This window comes from Erithacus rubecula, assembly GCF_903797595.1.
Source record: "Erithacus rubecula genome assembly, chromosome: 2".
NCBI lineage: Eukaryota > Metazoa > Chordata > Aves > Passeriformes > Muscicapidae > Erithacus > Erithacus rubecula.
In genome coordinates, this window is record NC_136685.1 from 88,352,003 (window position 1) to 88,376,901 (window position 24,899).

General features: G+C 42.3%; 2 protein-coding genes across 4 annotated transcripts in view; one reads left to right on the forward strand and one right to left on the reverse strand.

Annotated features, from left to right (window-relative positions):
• Nucleotides 1-3,986, forward strand: part of PPP2R5A (protein phosphatase 2 regulatory subunit B'alpha) — a 40,655-nt gene extending 36,669 nt beyond the window's left edge. The window contains exons 12-13 of the mRNA XM_079332745.1: nucleotides 1,987-2,088; nucleotides 2,791-3,986. Coding sequence (XP_079188871.1) covers nucleotides 1,987-2,088; nucleotides 2,791-2,923 — 235 coding nt within the window. The 3' untranslated portion in view covers nucleotides 2,924-3,986. The remainder of the gene's footprint in view (nucleotides 1-1,986; nucleotides 2,089-2,790) is intronic.
• A 1,912-nt stretch (nucleotides 3,987-5,898) lies between these two features.
• On the reverse strand, nucleotides 5,899-24,086 carry PACC1 (proton activated chloride channel 1). 3 transcript variants are annotated; one of them, XM_079332776.1, is made up of 9 exons: nucleotides 23,943-24,086; nucleotides 23,856-23,911; nucleotides 20,559-20,655; nucleotides 18,772-18,981; nucleotides 16,599-16,753; nucleotides 15,604-15,746; nucleotides 10,344-10,488; nucleotides 7,277-7,381; nucleotides 5,899-6,591 (listed from the first exon to the last, which is right to left on the reverse strand). In XM_079332776.1, exons 2-9 carry the CDS (start codon nucleotides 23,889-23,891, stop codon nucleotides 6,430-6,432), a joined length of 1,053 nt encoding a protein of 350 aa, XP_079188902.1. In that variant the 5' UTR covers nucleotides 23,892-23,911; nucleotides 23,943-24,086; the 3' UTR covers nucleotides 5,899-6,429. The 3 variants fall into 3 exon arrangements, with proteins under 3 accessions (XP_079188902.1, XP_079188903.1, XP_079188904.1); XM_079332777.1 differs by having other exon boundaries at nucleotides 20,559-20,718; nucleotides 23,856-24,086; XM_079332778.1 differs by lacking the exons at nucleotides 23,856-23,911; nucleotides 23,943-24,086 and adding an exon at nucleotides 23,253-23,295 and having other exon boundaries at nucleotides 20,559-20,718.
• Between the last annotated feature and the right edge of the window lie 813 nt (nucleotides 24,087-24,899).

The window sequence follows — 24,899 nt, forward strand, 5'->3', positions numbered from 1 at the left end:
ATCAGATGAATTTCATGACATTCTGGGTGTTACATGGAGTGTCACTTCCAGCTGTGTTGTTCTTTCACTGTTCTGCACTGTTACAATGGAAACCTGGAATTTATTGAAAAAGTGTGAGGAAATTGGATGATGGTCTTTATCTTGTAATCACATCTGATCCTTTGTGTTAGTTCAAATTGCAAATTAATGCTCCTTAGACTAAAACCATTTCCAAGGGTTGATTCTGTTTATGTTTGGCTGTCCTTTAATACTTCAGATGAATACAATTGTCTGTGTCTTCTTAAGTGTTTATTGCTGATCAGTGAGATAAGAAGAGGAAAAGATCCTATCAGAGAAGAGCAAAAGGATGGTAGGACTGAGAAATTAGTGACTACTTCACTTTGTATTTAGTGCCACGAGTTAAATATTGATATTCCTGTGTTTGAAAGCAGCAATAATGGTAATGAAATACTGAAAAGCAAAGCTTGCTGGTGCCAGCATCCTAAATCAACTTGCTAGTTAGTATGCAGAATAGAAAGCTGGTACAGGAAAAAGCCAGGGTGAGCAGGAGCCTCCCACAGCCCTGCAGTAAAACAGATGTCCTGTTCTAAGCCCTAGGAGGCTTTGCAATTATTCTGGTTTTATCTAGATGGTGTGTCCAGTTGCAAACATAGCAGCTGAGACTGAATATAAACTTTGGGGAATAGCCCTTGGAGTATCAGTGTATTTGGGACCTCAACAAAATTGGAGGATGTTCCTCTTTCCCCATCTGCAGGCAGAAGTTGCCCTTTATGAAGTAAGTAAAATACACAAGATAATTGCCTACTTTAGGAGAAGGAACTTTGGGGAAGAAAGTCTAATCCTTTGCTTCTAATCTGTTTTGGAGGGCAGCAAAACCTGGTTTTATCCATCTGGTTGTCTTATATGAATATCAACTTCTTGCTCAAAATCCAACTTTTCCTCTCAGAAAACCAAAACTTTAAATAAGTTTTTGTCCTCAAACCACATGAAAGCCAGGGTACAAAAAAAAAAAAAAAAAAAAAAAAATTAAAATAAATAAGTGTATAAACAGGCAAAGGATACTGTGCATTTTGAATGGAATGTGCACAAGACTCTGATGAACAGCTGGGAGATTTCCTAGTGCCACGATGGACAGAGGGCATGAAAAGGCAAACCTGGTTCTTTAGTCATTTCCTTAGGGGATTTTTTACTCCTTGTTCAAGGTCACAGGGCTGCAGCTTTATAGTCAGAGGAGAACTGCTAGTGAGGGAGAAGACAGGGAGAACAGTTTATCTGCTTTTTGCTTAGTGATTAAGCTTAATGACAGGCATGGTAATGTTTAATTTTATTGGTTTCTTTATTTATTTGTATAAATATGAGTGGGTTTAAAGGAGATAACACAACATTTAAGATGGGTTATTGAAATATGCATACTTTCACAAAAAGAAGGGAATTCTGAGGTACCCAAATCTTATCTGATGTTACTGATTCTAGTTCTCCAGCAAGACTCTTGCTGCCCCAGAAACACTGTTAGGAGAACTTTGCTGTGCTAAACCACACTAAGCCTGTGGTTTGTCTGCTGCCTTCCTGAAGCTACAAGCCACAAGTTTTATTTCTCTAGACTCTCATATTTCATTGCTCAAATGTTACAGTTGTTGTTAAAACTTGGTTTATTAAAGGTTCACATAATTGAATGGCTTTAAAGTACAGCCACAGCATGAATAATTATATCCTGTGCAACTACAGAAGTCAGGATTTAAGATTTCAAAATCCTGTGCAACTACAAAATCAGGATTTAAGCCATTTCAAAAAAAGTTTAACTACACTATAATTTCCTCTGTAAATTAATAAAATTGAAAGGATTTTGTTTCAGAAACTCCCTGACCTTACAGTAGTATCTTGAATAAGAAGCTTGGAATCCAACAAAGAAATCAAATGCTTGTTTTCCAAAGTTAATTTTGTCACTGAGTAAATCTAATGGCTTGTGTTCCGTTCCCTCTGTTACAGCACCATTGTGGCACTGGTGTACAACGTGCTGAAAACCCTGATGGAGATGAATGGGAAGCTTTTTGATGAACTCACAAGCTCGTACAAAGCAGAAAGGCAAAGGTACTGAGCCCTTTTCCAAGTTCCCACTGATGAGCATGCCCAAGCTGTATGTGGGATGTTGCTCTGCTTTGTGGCTGTGGGGCTCCAGGGGAGCTGCTGGGTGCCTGGCAGTGCCCTGGGGATGCTGAGCCCAGAGAAGGGACAGGAAGGCTCCAGCTCCCCATCCTGCCTGGGCAGGGGATGTGCTCCTGCCTGGGTGGTGAAATGGGTCTCAGCTGCTGCTGGCTGTGCTGCCTCAGGGGTCTGAGGAGAATGGAGCTGGAGAACTCTTTACAGCTCAGCAGAAGCATTGCTTACCCTACTAACCTACTCAGCAGCACTGCTGGAGTCAGAGGCAGGGCACAGGTGACCCTTGGCCAGCAGAAACCACTGCCAGGCCTCCTTGGTAGCTGTGTTCTTCCCCCACAAAGATTCTCAGTCCCTTAATTTGAGTGCATGTGATAAAAATCCTCCTAAAACAGCAGACAGCTGTGCAAAGCCACACTACAGCAATTGTCTGCATTTGCTGGAGCAAAGGTACAGTTTCACCACTCACCATTACTTACTTGTTTTGCTGTTTTTAATTGAGGAAACTGCAATTGCCTCTAAAAATAGCTTTGGAGAAAAACTTTGAAGAGGAATTAGTAAGTCACACTTAAGTTACTCTGTCTCCAGATTGTGCTTAAAACACATCTGAAATTGCTCTTTCTCTCTTTTCTTCAGAGAGAAAAAGAAGGAATTGGAACGTGAAGAGTTGTGGAGAAGGTTGGAGGAGTTAAAGCTAAAGAAAGCCATGGCAGAAAAGCAGAACAGCACTCACAACGTGCTCAATGCACACAATACAAGTGCCAAATAAAAGAAATGACCACCTCTACTCGGCAGACATTCTTTTTTGTACCCTTTTGAAATATATAAGGATTTGCAAAAGAAACCTCATCAGTATAATGGAAACAGCCAATTTTTTCCTCTGGCAAATGTAAAGATTTGAATTTAAATACAGCAGTTAAGTGATGTCATTACCACAACATATTGTAAATTTGTCCAATTATACTGTCACTTCCAATGTCTCATAGAACTGAATTATCATCCTTAATGAGTGAAATAATTATGGGAGTGGTGAGAATTATGACTTGAATTTTTGATTGTGTTGCACATAGGTGGTATAGTTTGCTACGTACACATTTTTCCTTGTTTTTTATGTGCTTTTCACATTGCTGCATACTTTGGTTAAGATGATAGAAAAGGCTTCTAGTTGTGCTGTATTTTCTCAAATAAAACCAAGGTACGTTACCAGTAACTTGAGATATTCAGTATCTGCCCCTTACAGCATTGAAAGGATACAGAGCTGTCCTTGAATTCCTGGTTGGATTCAGATTTAGATTTATACAATGCTCACAGTAGAAAGGAGGAGAGGGAGGGAGAGAATCAGCTGCAGCAGGTTGGGGTGACCAGTGCCTCTACCCCATTCCTGCTGCCTCTTGGGTCCTGGGCTAGTTAGGGATTTGCTCCTGCTACAGCTGAGGATGGAGCTTCCTCTGGAGTCCCCATCAATGATGCTCCTCATCAGCCCAAGGACCCTCCAGAGTGGTGCAGTCTTCCATCTTGGATGCTTCTGCATTAGTTTTAGCATCTCATGGACTGAAGAATGAGACCAAAATTGGCATTAGTTTATTTTTTTTCAGTAAGGAGGGAAGAATGTCAAGAAATTGTTCCTTGTTTTCTTTAAAGAAAATGCAGTCTGTTTCTTAAAGGTGGAAAGTTGACAATAGAAGTCTTGTCTGTTTACTTGATCAAGTATTTTTTCACATCTTTTATCAGAGTACCATTCCAATCTCTTAAATTGCAGTTGTGTGGAAAAATTTTGTAATGAAAGATCTTTGGGGAATTGAGCAGCATTCAATAAAGTCTTTATGTTTGTATTTAGTGCTGTACTTCACATCTTTGTGTTTCTGAAGACCAGAAGAACTAGAATGGTTGTTACAAGCAACCTTTTTAAGTGTCCAGTGTGGCTTTTCACTGAGTGGAAAAAGTGGGGAAGTCCCTGTTACTATGTTTGAGTCAACTGTATTGCACTTGTTGCTTCATTTTTGTCTCTAAGTAGTTGTTTCATGGAGGGTATGGAACAGAAGGGAGAGGACAGTCACACAGGCACAGCTCACCTCAGTTTAGTGCTTTAGTGCCTTTTTTCCCTTAGAAGAATTAAGTTCCCAGGGTGTGACAAACTTTGTTCATCTGTCCTAGAGCCTAAATGAAAATAATTTACACAAAAGTTGGGGAACCAAACACCTCGCAGGGGTTCAAGGAATAAATCACTGTCCTTTGTAATTGTTACAAGTTTTTCCCAAAGTTACAAATAGGGACATCAGACTTAAGTAACAGAAAACAGAAAAAACAACACAGAAGCTGTAAGATAGCTTTCCAAATTGTGCAACACTTGCTGTCAGGATCACTCCTATAAATAGGTATGTAAAAGAAAGGTTTCTTGGCTGGCATTACTGGCCTGCTCTTGTAACATTTCCTTATAAAACAAAACATCTTGACAGCTGAGATGTAGTGACTGAAGTGGACTGCTGTGGGAGTTTATTGAGGGGGAAAAAATAGTACATAGTGCAAAAAGGAGTTTATCCTTTAGTTAACTATGCTTTTCTTCTTACCCCACAGCTGCAGCTACATTGTCTTCCAACTTACCTTCTCTGACCTCATTAGCAAAAAAACCCGAAGGAGAAACTGGTTCCAATTGTTTATAATTTTTCTTCTATTTTTTGTAAAATCCAAGAAGTAGCTGCTGTAATATCATTTGTTCAAGGAACAGTTGGGTGTTCCTTTGGTAGTGAGGCATCAGGAAAGCTCAGTTGTCATAACATAGGCTGTTAGGCAGCAAAGTCAGTGAGGGTTTTCTTGATGTAGAAGGGTTAAGTGTGGGGGGTTTTATCCATCCCCCATTCCCTGCCTGGTTTCTATCCTCTTTCCCATCTCCCAGGGGTGGATTAGCTCATTTTGCTTTAACCATGCAGTGTTTGGCCTTTGCTGCTCCTGTCCAGTTTAATCTCATCCCCTTGCTGGGCACTAGCCTGAGCTGTTCAGGAGCCATCATTGCTCCTGATACTGAAGATAAGGTGGGGAACTGGACACCACCCTTCTCCCATACAAACATCTTTGTCCCCTGATTAAACATTTTCCCCCAGACAGCCAGTGCTGCTATTGTGCTTATTTTACTACAATTAGTTGTTGCTCCCCTGTTTAAGGCTGTGTCTGGTCAATGCAGTGCCTTAATTTGCTCTGGAAGCCAGCTGAAAGTAGGAAATTTTGCCCCAAAATGCATCCTTAGATGCCTAAAAAACAGGGAATAAAGATGAGGGGGTACTTTTGATACACTTACAGTACTCTGCTGGAAGAGGAAGGAAGAAGCAGACTGTGAGTTGGCATCCTTGCAGCAAAGCCTTCAGAGCAAACACACAGAGGTGCCCTGCTCCCTGTAGACTCCTCACGTCCAAGTCAGGCATCTCAACTAACAAGGGACTTATAAGGAAGAAAAAAGACACCAGCATCCCAGCACAGTTGGTGTGCAGGAATTCCCCATAGAACAGAGAATCACAGTTCCATGCCCTGCTGATGAAAGACTTATTTTTCACTTCCTTAGGAAAGACTGCCAGAAAGAGGGATAAACAGCCTGAGACAGACTTTGAGATCAGCCAGGTTGTCCTGGTGCTTGATTTGAGGTTGGACTGATCAGTGGTTTTCACCTTATCCTCATGCCATAACACTCCTGCCCTCCTGCAAAGCTCCTTCTGAACCTGAGAGCAGGTAGTTTCAAAGAAGGCACACAATAGATTACTTGAAGTATTTCTTTAATATTAAAGTCATTGTACTTTGATTTAAAGATGACATGTAGTAGAATTCCAGTGTATTTCATTTCAAAACATATTTTGGAGAAGAGAGGCCAGGATGTTTTCAGAGTCCTTTACCTTCCACTAAGTTCCATCAAGGCAGTGGCTGTGCTACAGGAGCAGCTCACAGCTGATGCAGAAACTAAAGGGTCTGGCTGAGAAATGTTCAAACACTGTCCACTTTTTCACAATTTACTACAGTGATGACTTTCTGAGCATTAGTGAGTTCCCTCCTTTCCCCCTGGTTCCCCCATACACCGAGGTAAACTTGTTAAACTTGGACTAGAAAAGCGTGAGTTTGTTAGACCTAGAGTTAGCTCCTCCTGCAGTTCCAAGTGGTTCACTAGGCTGTTCTTCCAGCTAGCATCTCTCTGGAGGAAAACATACCTGGTTTTCAGCTTTAATTGCTGATTGCAGTTTATTCCAGTTATTTTCTATCCCCCCTGCTATGAACAGTTAAAAGGCAGTCTTAGTCTCAGCTTATGTGGTTTGTTACTTGACGAGTCCTTTTCAGATGCCTTCTTCGGATTTTGATCATCCACTTAACACTTAACTTGGCAAAGTCTGCTGCCTTGAACAGGGCCAGAAAGATTCCACAAAGAAGAGCAATCATGTTCCAGGGATTTGCTGTGATAATCTGAAAGAGATGACAAATATTAGTCCCCTCATGTGATCCCACATAGGTGGAGAGGAGTGAGATGTGTGGGAATAGGCTCTAAAGGCGAAGGAGGTGCCTGGGTCCTGCTAGGACAGCAGAAGTGCAAAGGACCAATTCCTGTCCCACACAGTCTGCATTCACACTCTGGTTTTGGGCCAGAACACACCAACACTGTAGATTTTGCTGCTGCTGGACCTTGGTTGTCAGGTAAATACAGTACCACATTTTATGCTAATGATTCTAATAATTGATTAAAAATACACCAGGCTATTTTTATTATTCTTATTTCAGTCTAGGTTTCTTGTCAATTAATAAAAAGTCATTAAATCAGATTACCCAAGCAGACTCATTTAAGCAAAAAGTTCAGCCCTGACCTGAAGCTGCGCTTTGCTAGAACACAGGGGGACAGGCTCTTTCCTTAGCTATGGGTACCTCTAGCTGCAAGCAGAGTGTCACCAGCCCAAGGAAAAGCATCAGATGGTTCTGACCTCCACACAGGATGCATTACTGGACATAAGGAAGAGCCTAGACAGAAATTTCAGTGTATCCTCACTCTTCCCTGCATTGCTTCTTGAAGGGAGGTAAGAGAGAAGTGCCTGCACACACAAACCACGAGTGTGCACAGACAGACAGTGACTCAGGAAGGGACTAGTGGGTCACTCACGTCCTGAACAGTCTGTATGAAGGGATCTTTCCATTCAAACACCACAAAGAACAGCTGGTCACTCCTTGGTTGAGTTCTCTGGTCAATGTAGTTAACCACACTGGTCTGGGGAGAGGGGAAGAAAAGTGCAGGTTACTTTCTTCAGTGGTACAATGAGTTGTGCAGAAGAAAAGGCCTGAGAGAAGGTGAAATACCAGATTATTTAGGAGCTTCCACCACAGCCTCTCTCTACCTAGAACAATGGGCTGCCAAAATAGGGCAAGGGCAGTTTCCTCCCTGTCTCATGTTCATATTATTTTCCTATTTGTCACTCACTATCACAGTACAATACCACTTCTACATTGCCTCTCAAGAGAGGACAATTAATTTCTAAAACTCATTTACTCACAGTAATACAATATTTGTAAAATCCTCATGAATTAATGTTAAATTAATGTTAAATTAGTTTTATTTGCCAGAAGACCACATAATGGTAATAGGAAGACCCCTTCTTTTTGAAAAATGGGTTATAGAATAAACTAGAGCATTCTATCAAGTGCAGAATGAACATGGAAGGAAAGAAACCCAGGTGTTAACAACCAAAACCATACTTCCCAGTACTGCCCATTAACTAGGTCACCACTTTAAACTAATAGTGCCCAGCAGAGAGCTGTAACACAATTCCAACAGGGAACTGGGTTAGGATACCAGACTATGTTACAGCCACATGAAACCAGAGTCTCAAGAACCACAAGCAGTAAAAACATTAAGACATCAGGCCCCAGGAAAACACTTGTATTGTACCACCTGCCCCCAGCCTAGGGGCACAAACTGCACAGGGTTTGTACACAGGCAGTAGCCAACACAGTTTGAACTGCCCCCTGCTCCTAAAAGCCAACACAAGAGCCCAAGAGCCACACAGTGACCTCAGGAAAGCACAGTGGTGGAAGGACTCCCTTCTCCAAACCTCAAAGGAGTGTTTACATCTTGCTGCGTGCAGAGGGGAGCACTGCTGCTCGTCCTGTTTAATTCTGCACTGGAAGCAATGAATCCAGCAGCACTGTGACTGTATCAGGACTGTGACACAAAGATGAGACAAATGATGGAAGAACATGCCTTTTCTATGTTCTGTGAGCCCAGTTTGATAGGCAGAGGATGGCTGAGTTGGAAGTCTAGGCAGATCACTCTCTTCATCTCCTTACAAGCCTTCCCACTGTACAAGGATGACCTGCCACAAAAGCCTCCCATCTCCCATGGTGCAGTTTCTTTATAAATACCTCAGGGTTTCTCTAATTGTCCACAGTCCCAGCCCTGAACAGATTTTAGGCTGCAGACAAGCAGAAGCAGGAGCTAGAACACTGTTCATGGCCACTCAGAGCATATGGAGCTTCCCCAGCTCCTGTTTCTGGTCAAACACCTTTGCTGCAGACTTGCCCCACACATGTACAGCTCACTCCTCATTGCAGGGTACCAGCCCCCCCTACCACACTCACCCAAGAAAACTGCACACCAGGAAACAAACAGCACACAAGGCAATGGGAAAGGAAGAAAATACAAATGAATGACTGCTGGGCTAGTTAGCACAGTGAGTGACTGTTCTGTTTGACCTAGTATTTGTATCCATCCTTCTGGTATGCCAGCTCCCAGGTTGGGATTTGAAAGGCTAATGGACTTCCTGGTGCAATTTGAGCAGATGCAGTATTGTCAAACAAAGCAAGTGCAATTAATGTCTGAGCTGTGTCAATTTCTGCTGTATTATTAATAGGGATCTGATTCCTGGTTCCTAGGTTTTATTGAAACAAACAAACAAACCCACAAAACAAACAGAAAATCCAAACCAGCAACAGTGTTCACTTACTCTGATGATCAGAGTCCACAACTGCTGTACTAAAGAGATGTTTATGGTCACAAAATGCTCTATTTTTTCTGAATTTGAGCCAACATTTTGTTTCCACTTTGAGACATGTTAGACTTGGGCACAAAAAGGAGGACTTTCAAAAATCCTGCCCTTGGTAAGCACCAAATAGCAAATGATACAGAGCTGCAGGTGATGAAGGACAGACAGACAGCTGCTGGTAGTGCTTACATGGCAGCAGCAGACTGATGCATTCTTTCCTCTCCTCCAAACCAAGGTATTAATTTGGGACTTGCATAACTCTGGCATTTGCCTCTTGTTCTTCTCTAGTGGAGTAGGAAGGTACCCTCTCACACTCACAGCTCTGGTCTTCACTTAAAGCTGTGCCATGTAACACCTAACTGTGAGAACCAAAGATACAACTGAAGATTTTGCTTCATTTTTGCTCTCCCTAGAATATTCTTTCCAAGAGTACCACGGACTAAGAGAAAGTATAATCTCTCTAAGAGACACCCTCTAGAAAGGACAGCTCTTAAAATTATTTTTTTCTTCACCACTGGTGAGACATTTTGTTTTCAAACCAACACTGGAAGCAAAACAAACTCAAAACATAATAATTTTCTTGTTCATTAATGTGAGCAGAACAGGAGTGAAAGTCAGGCTCACTTCCTCTCTAGATAAGCTTGCATCTTCCACCTGCATATTTTCTAGTTTTAAATGATACAAGAAGTGAAGTACTCCCTGTTTCTAAGGACACTGAACAGCTAAAAATTCCCAACCCAAACAAAATGCAGACATGAGAATGCTACAAAGGATACAAGGCTTACATTTACCTCTTCATCCTAACATCAGTGGCAATCCAAACAATACCTCTTTCCAACAATAGCTATTATTTAGACAATTCCTCTGGCAATTGTTCTCCACCTTGAACTGTAGCTAGCTGTGTTAATATTTCTGTGTCAGTCTTTAGGGACCCTTACAGGTGCCATAACCCATCTGAGGCCTGGATTTCTGGCCTCCTTGCTAGGAAATGTTTTCCTGAGCTCTGTCATGAGGCTATACCAACAGCTGAGCACATCAAGACATTTACACTTCTACAGAATCCCTCCTTCTTGAGAAACAATGTGAGTAACTAGAGTGAAAACTGCTCAGTGCAAAGTGGCATTGTGGACACAATGAAACAAAAAACAAACTCCCAAAACATTATGAGTACTTCTTCTTTTTGTTTTTTACCTCTTGTTTGAATTCAACAGTCTCACTGCCATCTTCTTCTTTTGTTTTGACCAAGGACATCTTGACCCAAGTTCGGAAGCCTCCAGAAAACTTCCAGCTGGAGTAGGAGCTTTCACAGTCTTTCATGAATTTTGCTTTTTCTGGACTAAAGGAAAAAAAAGCATTACTTCATTGACCAAACTGAGCACTGTAGGAAGGCACTTCAAACTATGTTCACAATTCTCTCTATCCTCCACCTGCTAAATTCAACATATTTAAAGCATTGTTAGTGATGTTTTCATAAATGGTAGCACTTCACTGGTGCATCTTTCACTGCAGAGAGACTTACCTGGTGCCTATGACCCTGGAATTCTGCCTGCCTGTAGGGAGTGTTCTGCCTCACAGGGACTTTAGCTCTGCTCATCTGTCACCTCTGGGACAGAAAGGAGCAGAGTCAGGACCTCAGGAAACAACTCATCACCATGTTAAGAAGCAAGAGACAGCAGGAAGAGCCTAGGGGAAGGACAGGGTGCTTCACCTCATTTCTGGTTGCCAAATAAACCACTTGCAATGCAGATATGCTTAAAGTGCCTCAAAATGTACATTCAGGATATTCCTATTATTTTGGAAACACTGCAGCTTTGGTGTAAGGCTCCCACCTCCAATAACTGTGGCTGTTTTCCCAATATGCAATCATAGCTATTTGCAACCCCCAGAATTGCAGGATTGCTTTGTGTGTTTTGGTTGGGGTTTTGTTTTCTAATCTGTGACTGTAAATCTTTAAGGCTTCCAATACCCCTCATGCTGCAAGTAGTAAAGAAGTAGCTTTAATGCATATATAGTCTCCATCTCTTCTCTACCAGCTGCACAAGACATAGTGAATTAACCATGCTATTTACTTGAAGCTCCTCAGTACTTTAGCTCCTCAGTGATTTTAGCCATTTTCATGTCATCCCTGTGAAATAAGGCCAGCCCTGCAGCTGCTTTTCCAACAAGCTTTCATTTGAGAAGAAGGGGTAAACAAACCACTGGGAGAAGTCATGAATCATTAAAGACTGTTTTTGCTAAGATAGATTTCAGGTTGTAAAGATATGCCAGGGTATGCTGGTCCTTAAAAGAAAGGAGAGGGTTTTGATCCAGACTAAATCCATCTATCTAGGAAAAGGGAAAGAGTGTTCTTTGCTTTTAAGCAGAGGGTGTGCATAACCAGGTGTTTAGGAGATTAAGGTGGTCTTCCAGGAGAAAAATGCAAAGAAGTAAAGAAGAAAAGCAGAGATGAAGAAGCAAGCTCTTGCCCCAGAACAGGCCAATCAGGAAGATTTGTCTGGCACTGACTGGATAGTGTCCAGTTGTCCTGTCTTTTTTTCTTAGTTTTCAAACTTGGGGCTTCTTTTCTTTCTACAAACCAAGGTGCCTTGTCTACAAGGACCGAAAGGACTGCACAGATATAAATATCACATTGATGGCTACTCTGTACCACATCACCTGCTCAAGCTTAATAGATGAATACACACATGTCCACAGCAGGGCAAAACCCAGCAAAGCCATTCTCTCAAGTTAGAGCTTCAGGTAATGGAAAACACAGAATTCCACTGTGCACATGCACAGAAAAGAGAGGGGCTCTGAAAAGAAAAACTAACACACTTTGCTACCTATCAAGACAGATGCTGTTCCCAGGGTGTTGTAGGAAGTTAGGAACATCTTTATTTTGAGGTCAACTAAATGACCCCAACAGGATGGCACCTCTCTACCTTCCACAAGAAAGATGTGGGTAGAGGCTAAGGACAAAGCCCACAGCCTCCTGCTTCTCAGCAGAGCAACACAGGAACACCTAATCCCACAACTGCCTCCCCCTCTGGGATGTAGGCAGAGCAGCAGCTGAGGGGACAGCACAGGGGAACACTGGAGTCTTTGCCACTCAAGAGGAACATACACAATTAGCATTCTGCCAGCCAGTCATATGCCTAATGGCTGGCTAAATACAGCACCCTAGGAAAGCTTTCCAAGCCAACATGGAAAAATGAGGCAGGAAGTTATGACACAGCTGAACATCACAGCCACAACTTCCAGGGTAGGCATACAGCAGCAGTGTGCTTTGCCTTTGACAGTAATTGCAGGCTTGGGAAAGAAGGATTAATAACATCTTAGGAGAAGCTGTGGAGAAGTGATCTGAGAGGCATCTCCATAATCCAGACCACTGCCACAGAGAGAGGGGGGAAAAAAGGGGGGTGGACAGGAGGAACACAGCAGAGAGGCACAAGCTTTGCACAAATTACAGCAGAGGGCAAATAACACAGCTTTAAAACCACACACAACCAAGTGAACACAAGACAGGAAAGGGATTTTAAGCTGAAAAACAGTTCTCCAGGCAGTTCCTTTTAATTCCCTCTTCACACCAAAGACAGACAACCCACACAAGTTACACCTCATTTTTTTGTTGCTGCTGGGTGGTTGGTTTTTTTTTTTTTTGATCTGTGGGAGTCACTAACCTATTTCTGTGCTGGGCTGTAGTGCTGCAGTGGATCCTTCTAACACCAGTGTCTATGGACCACCCACGAGAGGCAGAGAAGTTTAGGACATTCCACCAGCAGATTCCAATGCAACAGCAAGAGCCAAACCCACTGATGGCTCAAACCCAATCTGTGTTTATTGCTTTATTGCTTTTGAGGGAAACTCTCAAACAGCCATGGCATCTAATAAAGGTTGGTGTGGTACCAAAAGTCTCAACCCTTCTGTGTTGTATTTCTCTGCATGAAGCAATCCAGGTCAGAGACATGAACATGGAGCTCTGTTTAGACCCTTAAATAATCTCTGATCTCTTCACACTGGTATCCATAATTTTACAGGACCATAAGTTATTTGACATGGTACACTAACAATAGTTTTGTCAGGATACTCAGAGGATTTTCTTCTAAACCCCATGTATTATCCTAATGACAGTTCAGGAGAAGAACTTGTATTTTTAGCCACATATTCTGGGTAATTTGCAGGAGTTTCATTATTTCCCTCCCTCCAATTAATATGGTACAGACAGCAGCTGCCACTGCCTTTAAAAAAAAGAAAAAGAGAAAGAACCCAGCAGCATCCCCCTCCAGCTCAGAGGCCAACAACAGCACACAGTGCAACAGTGTTCTGTGGAGACCAGAACAAAACCAGCGAGCAGTGCCAGTTTCATGGAGTCTGATCCAATTTTAACAGAAGAGCTGCAGAGAATAAAGCCCTTGACAGAAACAACTGGACCTTGCTTGAGTCCTCAGCACTTACTACACCACAAAAAATCTCTTAAAGGTACAAGTCTTTAGATGTCATTTTTTTATTGCTTGTGGCACCTCTGATAACACTGTACATGAACTGCTGGGCACAGTGTGATTCTGGGCTCTCACAAATAGAGAAACCCTTTGTCAGGAAAAGCAGTTAACAGAGGCCAGTAGCTGAAGTTTTCAGAGGTTGTATGGAAGGACACACAATAGTTTCTACAGATATCTCAATCCAGACTTCCCATCAGCTAAATTTAGCATCTGCTGATGAACAAGAAATTATTTCTATTTTCTCTTCTGCTGGAAGCTGGACAGAATGTGTGTTCTCCACAAACACAGTGAGTTTCACATGCACTTCTCACAGTCAGGAGAAATATAGGCTCCCAACCTGCCCTGAGCCCAGCCAGTTCATGCCAGGACAGCAAACACAGTACTGAGCTAGACAAGCCACACCATTTGTGTCAAGTTTTGGAGGATGCTGAAAAAAAGACACCACTGGCCTGTTGCCCACAGCTGGTTCTTTTCCAGCATTCTATCTAGACATGCAGATCATTTACCACTAAGGTAACCCTTGCCAATGTCACCATTCACCTGGGTTAGTTAAAACCAGTTTTAACTCCCATTCCTATTACCTGTCTCAAGCAAGCACAAAGGCTGCATCCCCAAACAAACATCCCCATTTCCCACATGCCTTCCAAGGCCTGAGGAAGCACAGACTGAGCTGCTCATCTTGCCCTGAGCCAGGTGCAACACCAAGGCTGGTCTGAGGCACTGCTTATGGCTGGCAGTACAGAAAGAGCTGAGCACCTTGCTGCAATTGGTCCCACTGTGTTTCTAAACAGAGCACAAGCCATAAAACCAGAAAAAAAACCAACAGAAGCAAAAAGCATCACCTTCTACAACACTGCTCCTAACTGGTATTCTCTCACCCTAACATATCAATGCCTAAAACACCCAGAACATTAGCATTTTCTGAGGTGTTTCAGTCCATTTACAGAAAATAGTTAAAAGATTTAGGATGTCTTCACTGAAGTAGAAGTGCTTGGTAAAAGGCAAATCCAGCTAACTGGTCTTTGGCCACCTAGAGGTATTGTGTCTGAACACTGCCAGTCTTTGATCCATTTGAAAAGCATCAGTATGACCATGCCCAAGCCTCTGAGAAGGTCTTGCTACAATAAAATCTGTTCTCTTCCCTCCCTCACCTCATTTTGTTCTGCATAGATCCTCTATCCCCTGTCCCTTTCTCACTGAGCATCTATTTTCAAATCAAGGCTTTCTATCAGGTGTCACTATGACTAATATTTCTTGACTAACTATTAATCTGGATCTCAGAGAGAAGAACAGAACTTGAACTTAAATTAAAGCAAAAATTAAACTGTTAAGTATGAATTTTTTTTCTCAAGAAGTGGAAAAAAGAGCAGGTCTTTCAAGAGAGTTCAAGACAGGATTAATTCCATTCTTGTTAAAATTAGAAGGTTGATTAAATACTCCAATGATGCCAATGTCAAACCAATACAAGGCAATTTTGAAAACCCTATATATGAATTTACATCATTCTGCAGAATCTCAAACAAAGCCAGTAATACAGAGGGAAGTTAATCTTTCAATGAAATCACATCATAGCAATCTAGGGATCTGACCTTCACAGTAATTGCTTTAAAAACCCCCAATGGTACAGAAATATTCATGTTCTTGGTGCATTTCCTGACATACTACCCAGGACAGCACACTTCCAGGTTACCCATAGCAGCAGACAGCAGGAAGCCAGCACAAACTCCAACCTTTTAGAAATTGCAGCAACAAATGGTTTAAGCACAGCTGAAGAACAGTTTTTGTCACTGAAAAAGCCCTCAATATATTTTTAAAGGTCAGATTAGTAAAGACATGAAAGACCATCAACATAGCCCAAACATTTTAAAAATTGATAAAATCCTGCCTGATTTTCTACTGAAAACACCCTGTTTTCCCAAGTATTGTGACAGGTAAGTTTAATGCAGTCACAGGCTCATCCTCCCTTTACCTACCTGCTGACAAACTCTTGGAAAGAAGAAAACAGCAGGTAGTCAATGGCACTGAAATCTTGGTCTGTTTCATTTAAATGGAACTGCAAAAACACCAGTTCCCTTTTCTTCACATCACGAGGGCCTTGAACAACCAAAGCATACTTCTGTAAGCAAACAGAGATGGTGAGAGCAGCAAAGGAATCCTCATTTCCTCTCCATTAATTTGCCATCTGGCACTAATACTCTATAGAAATCTCATACACACAGAGAGTTTCTTTGCTGCCACTAAGTACACATCTATTAAAATACCTAACAACAATGCCACTTGAGTCCATCCTTTTAGTTTAAAAAGGAGGTCTTTACATCAAGATTCAGCATTTAAATATTAATATTTAGGCATTAAATACGTTCATTTGTGGGTTTTGGACTTTTGTTTATACAGAAGCAAGCTCCCCAGCACTTTTAAAGGCAATTTAAGACATACTTATCACCCAATGTACCCATGTTGCTGGCTCAAAGAATTTCAGTGTAATGAAACACTTGGTGCCCATTTAAGATTCTTCCAAGTGTGAAACCATGTGAAACATGGTATGTAATTCCCAGCAGGAATTCATGTATGAATTCCCAGCAAACACATAAGAAGAGATTAGCTATTCTCCTTTAATGGATACTGACACTGCTTTCAATCAAAGCTAGATTTACAATATCAAGGAAAATGCTTCCCAGTTCATTGAGAGGAAGAATGAAGTGAGTTTCATTGTGAAAAATGACTTATTTTATCTCATTATGGGTTTTGTGCTGCACACACCCACAGGACAGCTGATCTTCCATAACACATGCATACACTGACTGGGGTCTTTTACATTTCTGAAAACAAAATGACAGATGGCTTACAAAAAATCCAAACCAGAAGCAAGGATTTTTTTACAGCATGTAGTACATAATTTTACTTTCCAACAAGATTATGAGCAGAAAACCCACACTGAATAAGCTTTGTTCTATTATATTGTTATTACCATAGTTTGATTAGTAAAAGGATCTGTGTAGTTGATCCTCTGAGTGGTGCATTCAATGTCTCCTGGCTGACCTGGATTTATCAGAGGGGGAATGTGATCATAGTAATGATGCTTGCAGCTGAGCAGCCGAGCCTTGCCTGGGTAAAAGGCAATACCTGTTTGGGGAGAAAAAACATTGGAGAGCACTGATTCTCTTCCTGAGGACACAGATTGTCATTCTGGAATTGAATCCCACAGGATGCTGAGCAATCTTTACAATTCCACAAAACAATCAAATTAAACCACACACTTTCACATTTTTCTGGAGCAGGACAAAAGCACCAACTGCATCAGGACAGAACCCCCATGATGTATTAAAAAAAAATCAGGGTTCATATTCTGTTACAACAATTCAAGGTTCATAGAAGCTAGCAAGTTTCCCTAGTCTTCTCACAAGCCAGCAGATAATCCATCAGTCCCTCTCAACCCCAGATGAATCTGTAAAATATGTTGGGGGCATCAAATGGGACATGTCGAGCTTTAGGTTTCAGATATTAGCATTTAACACATCAACTGTTAATTGGAAATAAGGTACATACCATACATGACAGATCAAAGATCACTGGCCAAGCTAATAGGAGTGAAAAGATGCTCTTCAGAATACAACATCTTCTGTTAACTGAATGTGACATCATGATAAAAATCAAAGCCATCAAACATGCACTAATTGCTACATCTCTTGTTATTTACATCCAGCTGGATGGAAATCCACATATGTCATAAACCTCCTGCTCCAGTTCAACAGTGCATTCAAACAACCTCAGCCTCCTCAGCTTTGGAAGGCTGGCAAAATACAAGAGCCAAACTTCAAAATCCTTTTACACCACCTATGCCACATTTATTACTGGAAATAAGCTTGCTGAGATAGTCCAACTTAAAAAAAAAAAAAAAAAAAAAGAGTATGATTGATTAGATATCATTAACTCTCAACTGAGATGACTTGCCCACCAAAATGTGAGATGTCAAAGCATTCAGCACATATCAAATGCTTTATTCCTTTCTTCAGAGCTCCATGCTTGCAACTTGCCATCTTATCATTTTAACAGAGCAATAAAATAAAGGACTACATTAATTTAGGTTCTCTGGTCTGCAGGGATCTCCAGCAATACTTTTGGATTTATATGTATGCTGCTCTGCTTATTTAAAATCTGCTTATTTTCTTCCTGTTGCTGTATGAAAAGCTCACACGGGGAACAAAATAAAAAGGGGAAAAACTTGAGTTTGCTTGCTCTAACAGCTAGATTCATATGGCCCAAACATAAGGCACTACTTCCAGAGCTGGGCTTAACTGGCCAGAGAAAAACAACTACAGTAACATGGCAATAACTCAAAACACCTTTCAGCCACAACTACTGAAGTGGGTATTTGGAAAATGTGGTAACACTTCAAACAGAGGTGTTATTGTTAAACTGGAAACTCACCCATGACTGACTGAGCTGCACTTGATACCATGGTTCTACTTATGAATGGCTACTGGATAATTAAACAGAATAATAACAACAGAACTTGCTATTCAAAAATGCTCCTGTGGAGCAATTCCTCCTGCAAACTGCAACAGCTTCTGCTGCCACAACTGCATTTTTATGCCAGCACTGTTCCCTGCAGTCACATCACATTTTCATTGCCTACTGACGTAATACCACATTGTAAACAAGGCAGGGTGGAAGCACAAAGTGGCATTGTGGTTATTTTTGTGGTTGATTTGAGAAATCCACCTTCTATACTGTGAATGGCATCTCATTGCCCAGTGTAATTGCCCTGAGCTTCTCATACACATCTTAAGTGTTACTCTGCTTGAAGGATACAGTATGGGGAGTATTTCCAAAAGGAATTGTCTCTCTCCCCTAGAAGAAGACTCATTCTAGAGTCTGAAAACACTTCCTATCTATGAAATGTTGCCTAATTCTCCACAGCTCCTGCCATTCATACTATTGGCATGAAAGCTCCCACAAATCTCCCATACAATGTTAATATTTCTGTGCAAAGGCAACAAAACTTTTCATTTAAAGTGAGGAAATAAAAGACCTGGGTCAAAGCATTATATGCACTCTGGGGCTCTGGAGAATGAATGTCAAAACAATTCAAGAAAAACATGAACAAGAACTTAACCCATTTTTCTTGCCACCACTCTTACCAGGTGCATCATACAAGGACACTTCCTTGTAAGTGACTGACATCACCGGGTGCTTGAGCTTCTCCCTGAAGTCACTGATGGTTTGGTAGACAAGGAACACAGCTACAGCCATGAGCAGTAGATAAATAAACAGGAGAATTACTGAAAAAACATTCTTTAGGCAGGTCTTGCTGAAACGCAAAGAAGGGGTAGTGGTACCCAGTTCACCATCTGGAACCAAACAGAATATGGATTGGGACTTTAAAATACAGATAGATTTGTTGAATTTTCATTTAAATATCAATCATGTGGAAAAAAAAAGTAAGCCTCAAACTCAGCTTGATTTGAAAAACCACAGCTAATTCTGGTTTTGATGATCAGCCAGGCAGATGCTTCCTTCTCAAGTATGAGGTGTAATCAACCTAAGATTGTGCCTCCTTTTCACATGCCAGAATTTGGCACTCTGCTTAAGGCCACTGCAGGCAGCAAACAAGATTTATTTTTAAGGGCAACTGAGAAACAAAGTTTGAAGTTCACAAGAAAGTCTGTTTATGGTCAATCTTTATTTCTGGATAAAAACAACTCCTTTCCCCCCATTTCCAGCCTGAAGTGGTTCTTACACACACTCAGCATAGACATCAGTGGAGTGACTGAATATTGTAATGCTCATGCCAGCTCTGTGCATTGCATCTCCACCATGATAGAAATCACTAGATATTTGTTACCCTCTAGCTCATAATTCCTAGTGCATGTTAAAAACTTTCATAGAAGGATTCTTCCAATCACGGCTTGAAAGAGACTGGCTCAACACTCCCAGAACCTCCTTTCCTCCAAACCTTGTTCTCTTCAGATCTTCACAGTAGTCTCACTCACACACAGACACTGCTTTACTCATGCTCCTAGCATTTGCCATTTCTTTTGGCAACACTTCTAAGGAAAAGGTTCCTGTACTCTTGGGTCACACATCATGTTTGTCATGAGCGATACACAGCTGAACACACAAAATTTTACCTAAAACTCAATGTAAGAGAGGAGATAAGCTGCCATGCTTCCTGATGAGTGTTCTGTGTGCTGTCATTTAATGAGTCAGGCCCTCTCAGGCCATGCCACATGCTGCTCTCCGACTCTAAGGTTTGATGTTTGTGCCTTCCCACAGCAAACATGAGCCTTTTAGTGAACACTATTGCCCACATAACCACTTACAAATGTCCATGGGCAAGCTACATGTGAGGAGATAACAGCCAAGGCAATTAGGACATTAACATGCATAAAATTGCACTGCTGAAACAAATATGTCTTGAGCAGCTGCAAGGCATTTGGGTCATTCTCCTGTCAGGCTGGCTAACCTCAGCACCCACACCTGGGCTGCACTAAATCCATTTAACACTGCTCCATACCCTCTAAAAGCAGCCTAAATACTAAGAATCTATTTAAAAGCATCTATTCAATGTTGTATCTTCCTCATGTAAATCTGGCACAGACTCTGGCTGCAACCCACTGCCAGTCAGGTGAGACACAACATAAAGGAAGATGACAAACTAAACTATCCCAGAGTCTGATGTGCTGAAGCTGTTTGATTGAGCACAGCTCCTGACAAAGAAATATTATCCTATGAGTCCTTGGAAAACCTCCTTGGATTTCCATCAGTGCTGATTCACATAAAATAAGTAAGTAAAATAAGTAGTGAAATGAGTGTTTTGTTTAATTTTAGAAGTGCAATGAAATAACAAACCAAAACAACCAAAGCCATGTGCAGCAGCAGCCAACAGGCCCTATGAATCAATAAATTTTGGGGCAATAGTTCTCACCTGGTAAAATAGCAGAGCTGGAATCTTCATTAACTTCCATCTCTCCTTCTCTCTCCTCTGTTGGATTTTCAGATGCTCGCTCCACATCTTCACTCAGCTGTGTAGTTAAAACAGTGGTTCAATTTCCAAACATGCTCTCAACTTGCAATTGTTGGAATTTCTATGGCACAAATAAAAGAGGCTCCAACTAACCAAACACACAAAAACATGCCCCAAGTCCAAGAGCACCCAACATCTGCTCCACTTGTTCGTAAGACAAAAAGCTACATTTCTGTAGACTTAGAGCCAAAAATTAAGTGACTTGCATGCTACAAATTTAACCTACTTCTACCCTGCTGCTTCAACAACAACATCACCTTTCCATTCAAGTTCAAAATAATTATTGCCCCAGCAGCTCCAACACACTTTAACCCACAATTAGGACAATGTTCTCTGACAAGGGGGAACTTCATTCTGTCACTGAAGAATGTATTTTTAGGCATAAAGAAACCACAGCACATACCAGCAAACAGAGCATTAGCATTTCTTAATAAAGGGGTACAAAAAGCACAAGATGCATTTTGAGTGGTGTTAAGGCACTGAAATACAGTCTCAGCCCCATAGGTGGCTGGGTCATCATGAGACAACAGTCAAGCATCTCTGTATTTCTAGTCCTTATTTGATCTCACAGTGCAGATTATTATATATTAGTGGTTATGCAACTAATTAGCTTTCCAGTGTTTCTGAAATACCAACAGAGACCAGATGTTTCCTTGTTTTGCTATTCAGAGCTCTGGGCTCAAACTGCCAGGCCACTTCTGTCAGAGTCAGAAGTTTGTCACATCAGATATGCATCATGTAACATTGTGAAGTACTACAGATTTTATACATCATAAATATAAAGTATCTCTTGTATGTTTCCCAAGTTTGCTTTCATGGTGGGAACCGACACAGAGATTGCAATGCAGACCCATTAGCTCTGTTCCTGTTTCAAGGAAAAGGGGGGCACAGTTAATGCTGCAGCTGCACTGAATGCTATTAAACTCTACACCCCTAACTTACACAACAGTAACGTGCATGTACCCATAAGGGAGTGCTTTTATTTCACCCAACTTTAATTCAGTACTGAAATCATCATTATGCCATTACCAGATCATCATTAACACCTATTAGGAAAGAGTCCACTCATTTTATGCTTTCAGAGTCTGACGTAGAGTCTCCATCACCTGCTGTATTTCTGTAGTCATTTCCACCACACAAAGCAAGATGAAAGCAGTTACCCAGCTGTTTTTAAATGCTTAGTACATAAATAAAGCCTGATTTCCCATAGCATGAGGCAAGAAGTGAACAGGTACCTTGTAGGTTAAAAACTCAGTTCACGTGCAAGACTCTTACCAGGATCCAACTGAAAATACCTTTTTCAATCATCACCATAAAATAAGGGAAAATTAAAACTCTGCTCTTTTTTGTAGAAACATGCTGGTTCTGTTTATCTGACCCAAAATAGGGTGCTCTGACCCAAGAAAAGTACTCACTGAACATCTTGTACTAGTTACACTAAATCAGCTAGGAAATCAGTTCCAATTAGATTTGTGCAAATTGCTGATATCACAGCTGATCCAACAAATGTAATGCAACTTAAAGCCACTGCAGTTCCTCAGCTGACCCCCCACACCTCCCTGATTTCCCAGGTACAGGCATCTCAATGACTGAGGTTACTGGGAGGGTAAGTGAATTCTATTTCTGATGGCAAGGAGATCCCAACACAAGTTTTAAAAAAGAACAAAATAAGCAACATTTCCTATCCTCCCAAGAAAAATTATCTTAGAGGTAATTCCCAATCTAAATGATTCTATGATAAACTCAGAAAACACAATCTTTCAAGACTCCTAAGAAACAAACCAAAAAATACCAAACTATATGCAACTACGTTTTCTTATCTCTGTTCACAATGTTTCACAAGCTTTTCACACACAAACCCAATCCCAGTGACTGTGAAGCCAGCAGAGCACTACTGCAGGACAGCTGATTCCAGTTCACACTTGTCACTCCTCCTGGAATCAGGGATTCTGCCAACAGCAAGCCAGGTTCACCCTCACAGGCCAACCCTTCCTAGTTTTGATAAGGTACTCTTGATAAAGGGTGAAGTGTGGTGCCAATCAGAAGGAGCAGAGATTGCAGGGCAGCTGAGCCTGCAATAGGATGCAGAGGCAGGACAGGAAGGGCATGAAGCAGACCTTCATTCAGCACTCCTCTGGCTTCAGCACACACAGCTGAGGGAGAAACAACCACAGGAACCTGCCCATGTGCCAGCATGGGACGTATCTTTTTCAGTCCTGTACACAGAAAAGCACTGGACAAACAGAAGCTCAGAAAAGACAATTCCAGCCATTTGAGCAACCCTGCCAGGGGCAGAAGCAACAAAGACTGCTGCAGGTGCTGGAGAAGGAATGGACACACAGACACACCCTATCTTGACTCCTGCCACAGTTTGGGATAAACCCAAACATATGGAGCACTGTCAGTGGTGGCTGATACTTAAGGTGGAAACATAACATGCTTCATCCATGTCCACACTTCAGGCATTAACAGGCTTCATTAACTCTCTCAAGCCCCTTCCCTAGGAGCACACAAGTCAATCCCATCTTGATAGGGTGGGCTAAAACTTTCCTACTAGATAAAACTCCCTTAAATAAAAGGAGAACTTGTTCATACAGGCCTTTTGCTGATCTGCTGATTCATCACCTTCCAATGCCTTCTAGCCTGGCAAGAAAACCAGAAGCTGAAACTAAACAGACAGTACCACACTAAATTAGAATGTATTAAAGCTGAGCCTCAAACTACCCATCACGTGTAGAGGAAGGAAAATATCTACATCCCTTTTGCCTGTAAGACACAAACAAAAGCGCTCTGCTGTAACTCTCTACCGCTGCTAACTCGGCACAAATTGCTTGTGTGTCTACTAGGAGAGGCAGGAACGAGCAAGGAAGTCGCGCTGTACATTGATATGCAAACCGGGCGCTGCCTCGGGCTTCTGGCAGAGTGATAAAGCGTCCTTCAGTTTGGGATGCGGAGCTCGGCACCCAAATCGCTTCTCACTCCCGACAGACCATCCCCTGTTAGCAAACCCGGGCTGTACGCACCTGAAGCAGCTGCTGCCCGCTATTCTAACCGCGTCCACAGCTAAAACACGGACCCGTGCGCAGCCGAGCCGCCCGCTCCTTCCTGCAGGGCACCCAGCCGAGCCGAGCTCACGCCGCCTGTCCCCGGGTCGGGCACCAGCGCCCGGCCACCCCAGCCCTGCCCGGCCCCTCGTACCTCCTGGTAGGATGCGGACACCTCTGGCTTTGGCATAGCATCGGCGGGAGCGGCGCCGCGGGGCCGGGCAGCGCCCGCCGCACCGCACGGGCGGGGCAGCCACGGGCCGAGCTGAGCTGAACCGAGCCGAGCTGAGCCGGGCCGAGCTGCCCCGCCCGGGCAGGGCCACGCAGGCGTCGCCGGGACCCCCGAGCCGCCCGGGCCGGCCCTTCCTTCCTTCCCTTCCCTTCCCTTCCCGTCCCGGCGGTGCCGCCCCTCGCCGGGGCTGCCGGGAGGCGTAGTCCGGGCTGGCGCTGCCGTCCGGCTGCTCGGCACACGCCCGGGGCTGCCCGGGAGATTGGTGCGACCGGCTCTGCCTCCTGAGAGGCACTGATGGGGGGATGAGCCTTTTCTGCTTCGCGGACAAACTGCTAACACGAGCAGACTTGGAAAGCCAGCCTCTCCAAGCTGTCCAAAATATTGCCCTTTTAAATTTTTTTTTTTTTTTAATTTTCCTCTGGGGTGACCCCCATTGCCCGCAGCAATGGGACACTGCAGGAAAATAAAAGCCAAAACCGCGGAAGGGCTGATTCACGAGCCACGCGGCCACAAATACCTACACAGCTTCTTTTTTTTTTTTTTTTTTTTTTTTTTTTCTTCCCCAGCGTGGAAATAATTGTTAATGTTTCGTCATCAAGAAAAAGCACGTGCAACATTTTTGAGCATTGAGATGCAACACTGTAAGGGAGTCCCTGCTGACTAAATCATTTCCCTCTGCCTAAGGCCCACACTTAGTAAGTTAATAACCAAGATTGTTATTTGACAATAACAATCCTATTTATTATACATTTGAATTACAGCACTATAGTCGGGAAAAGTGGATGCTGCAAGATCAAACATCTGGGCCTTAAATCCTTCAGATTCTCACTTTTCAGCACTGCAGCAAGGGATGTGATGATCCATGTATCTGAACTGTAAAGTTTCTAATTTTCTTAATTCTATACGGAATGATAAACATGTAGCTTATTCTTCTGCCAGTCCTGAATATTCCCCCATGCTGTATTT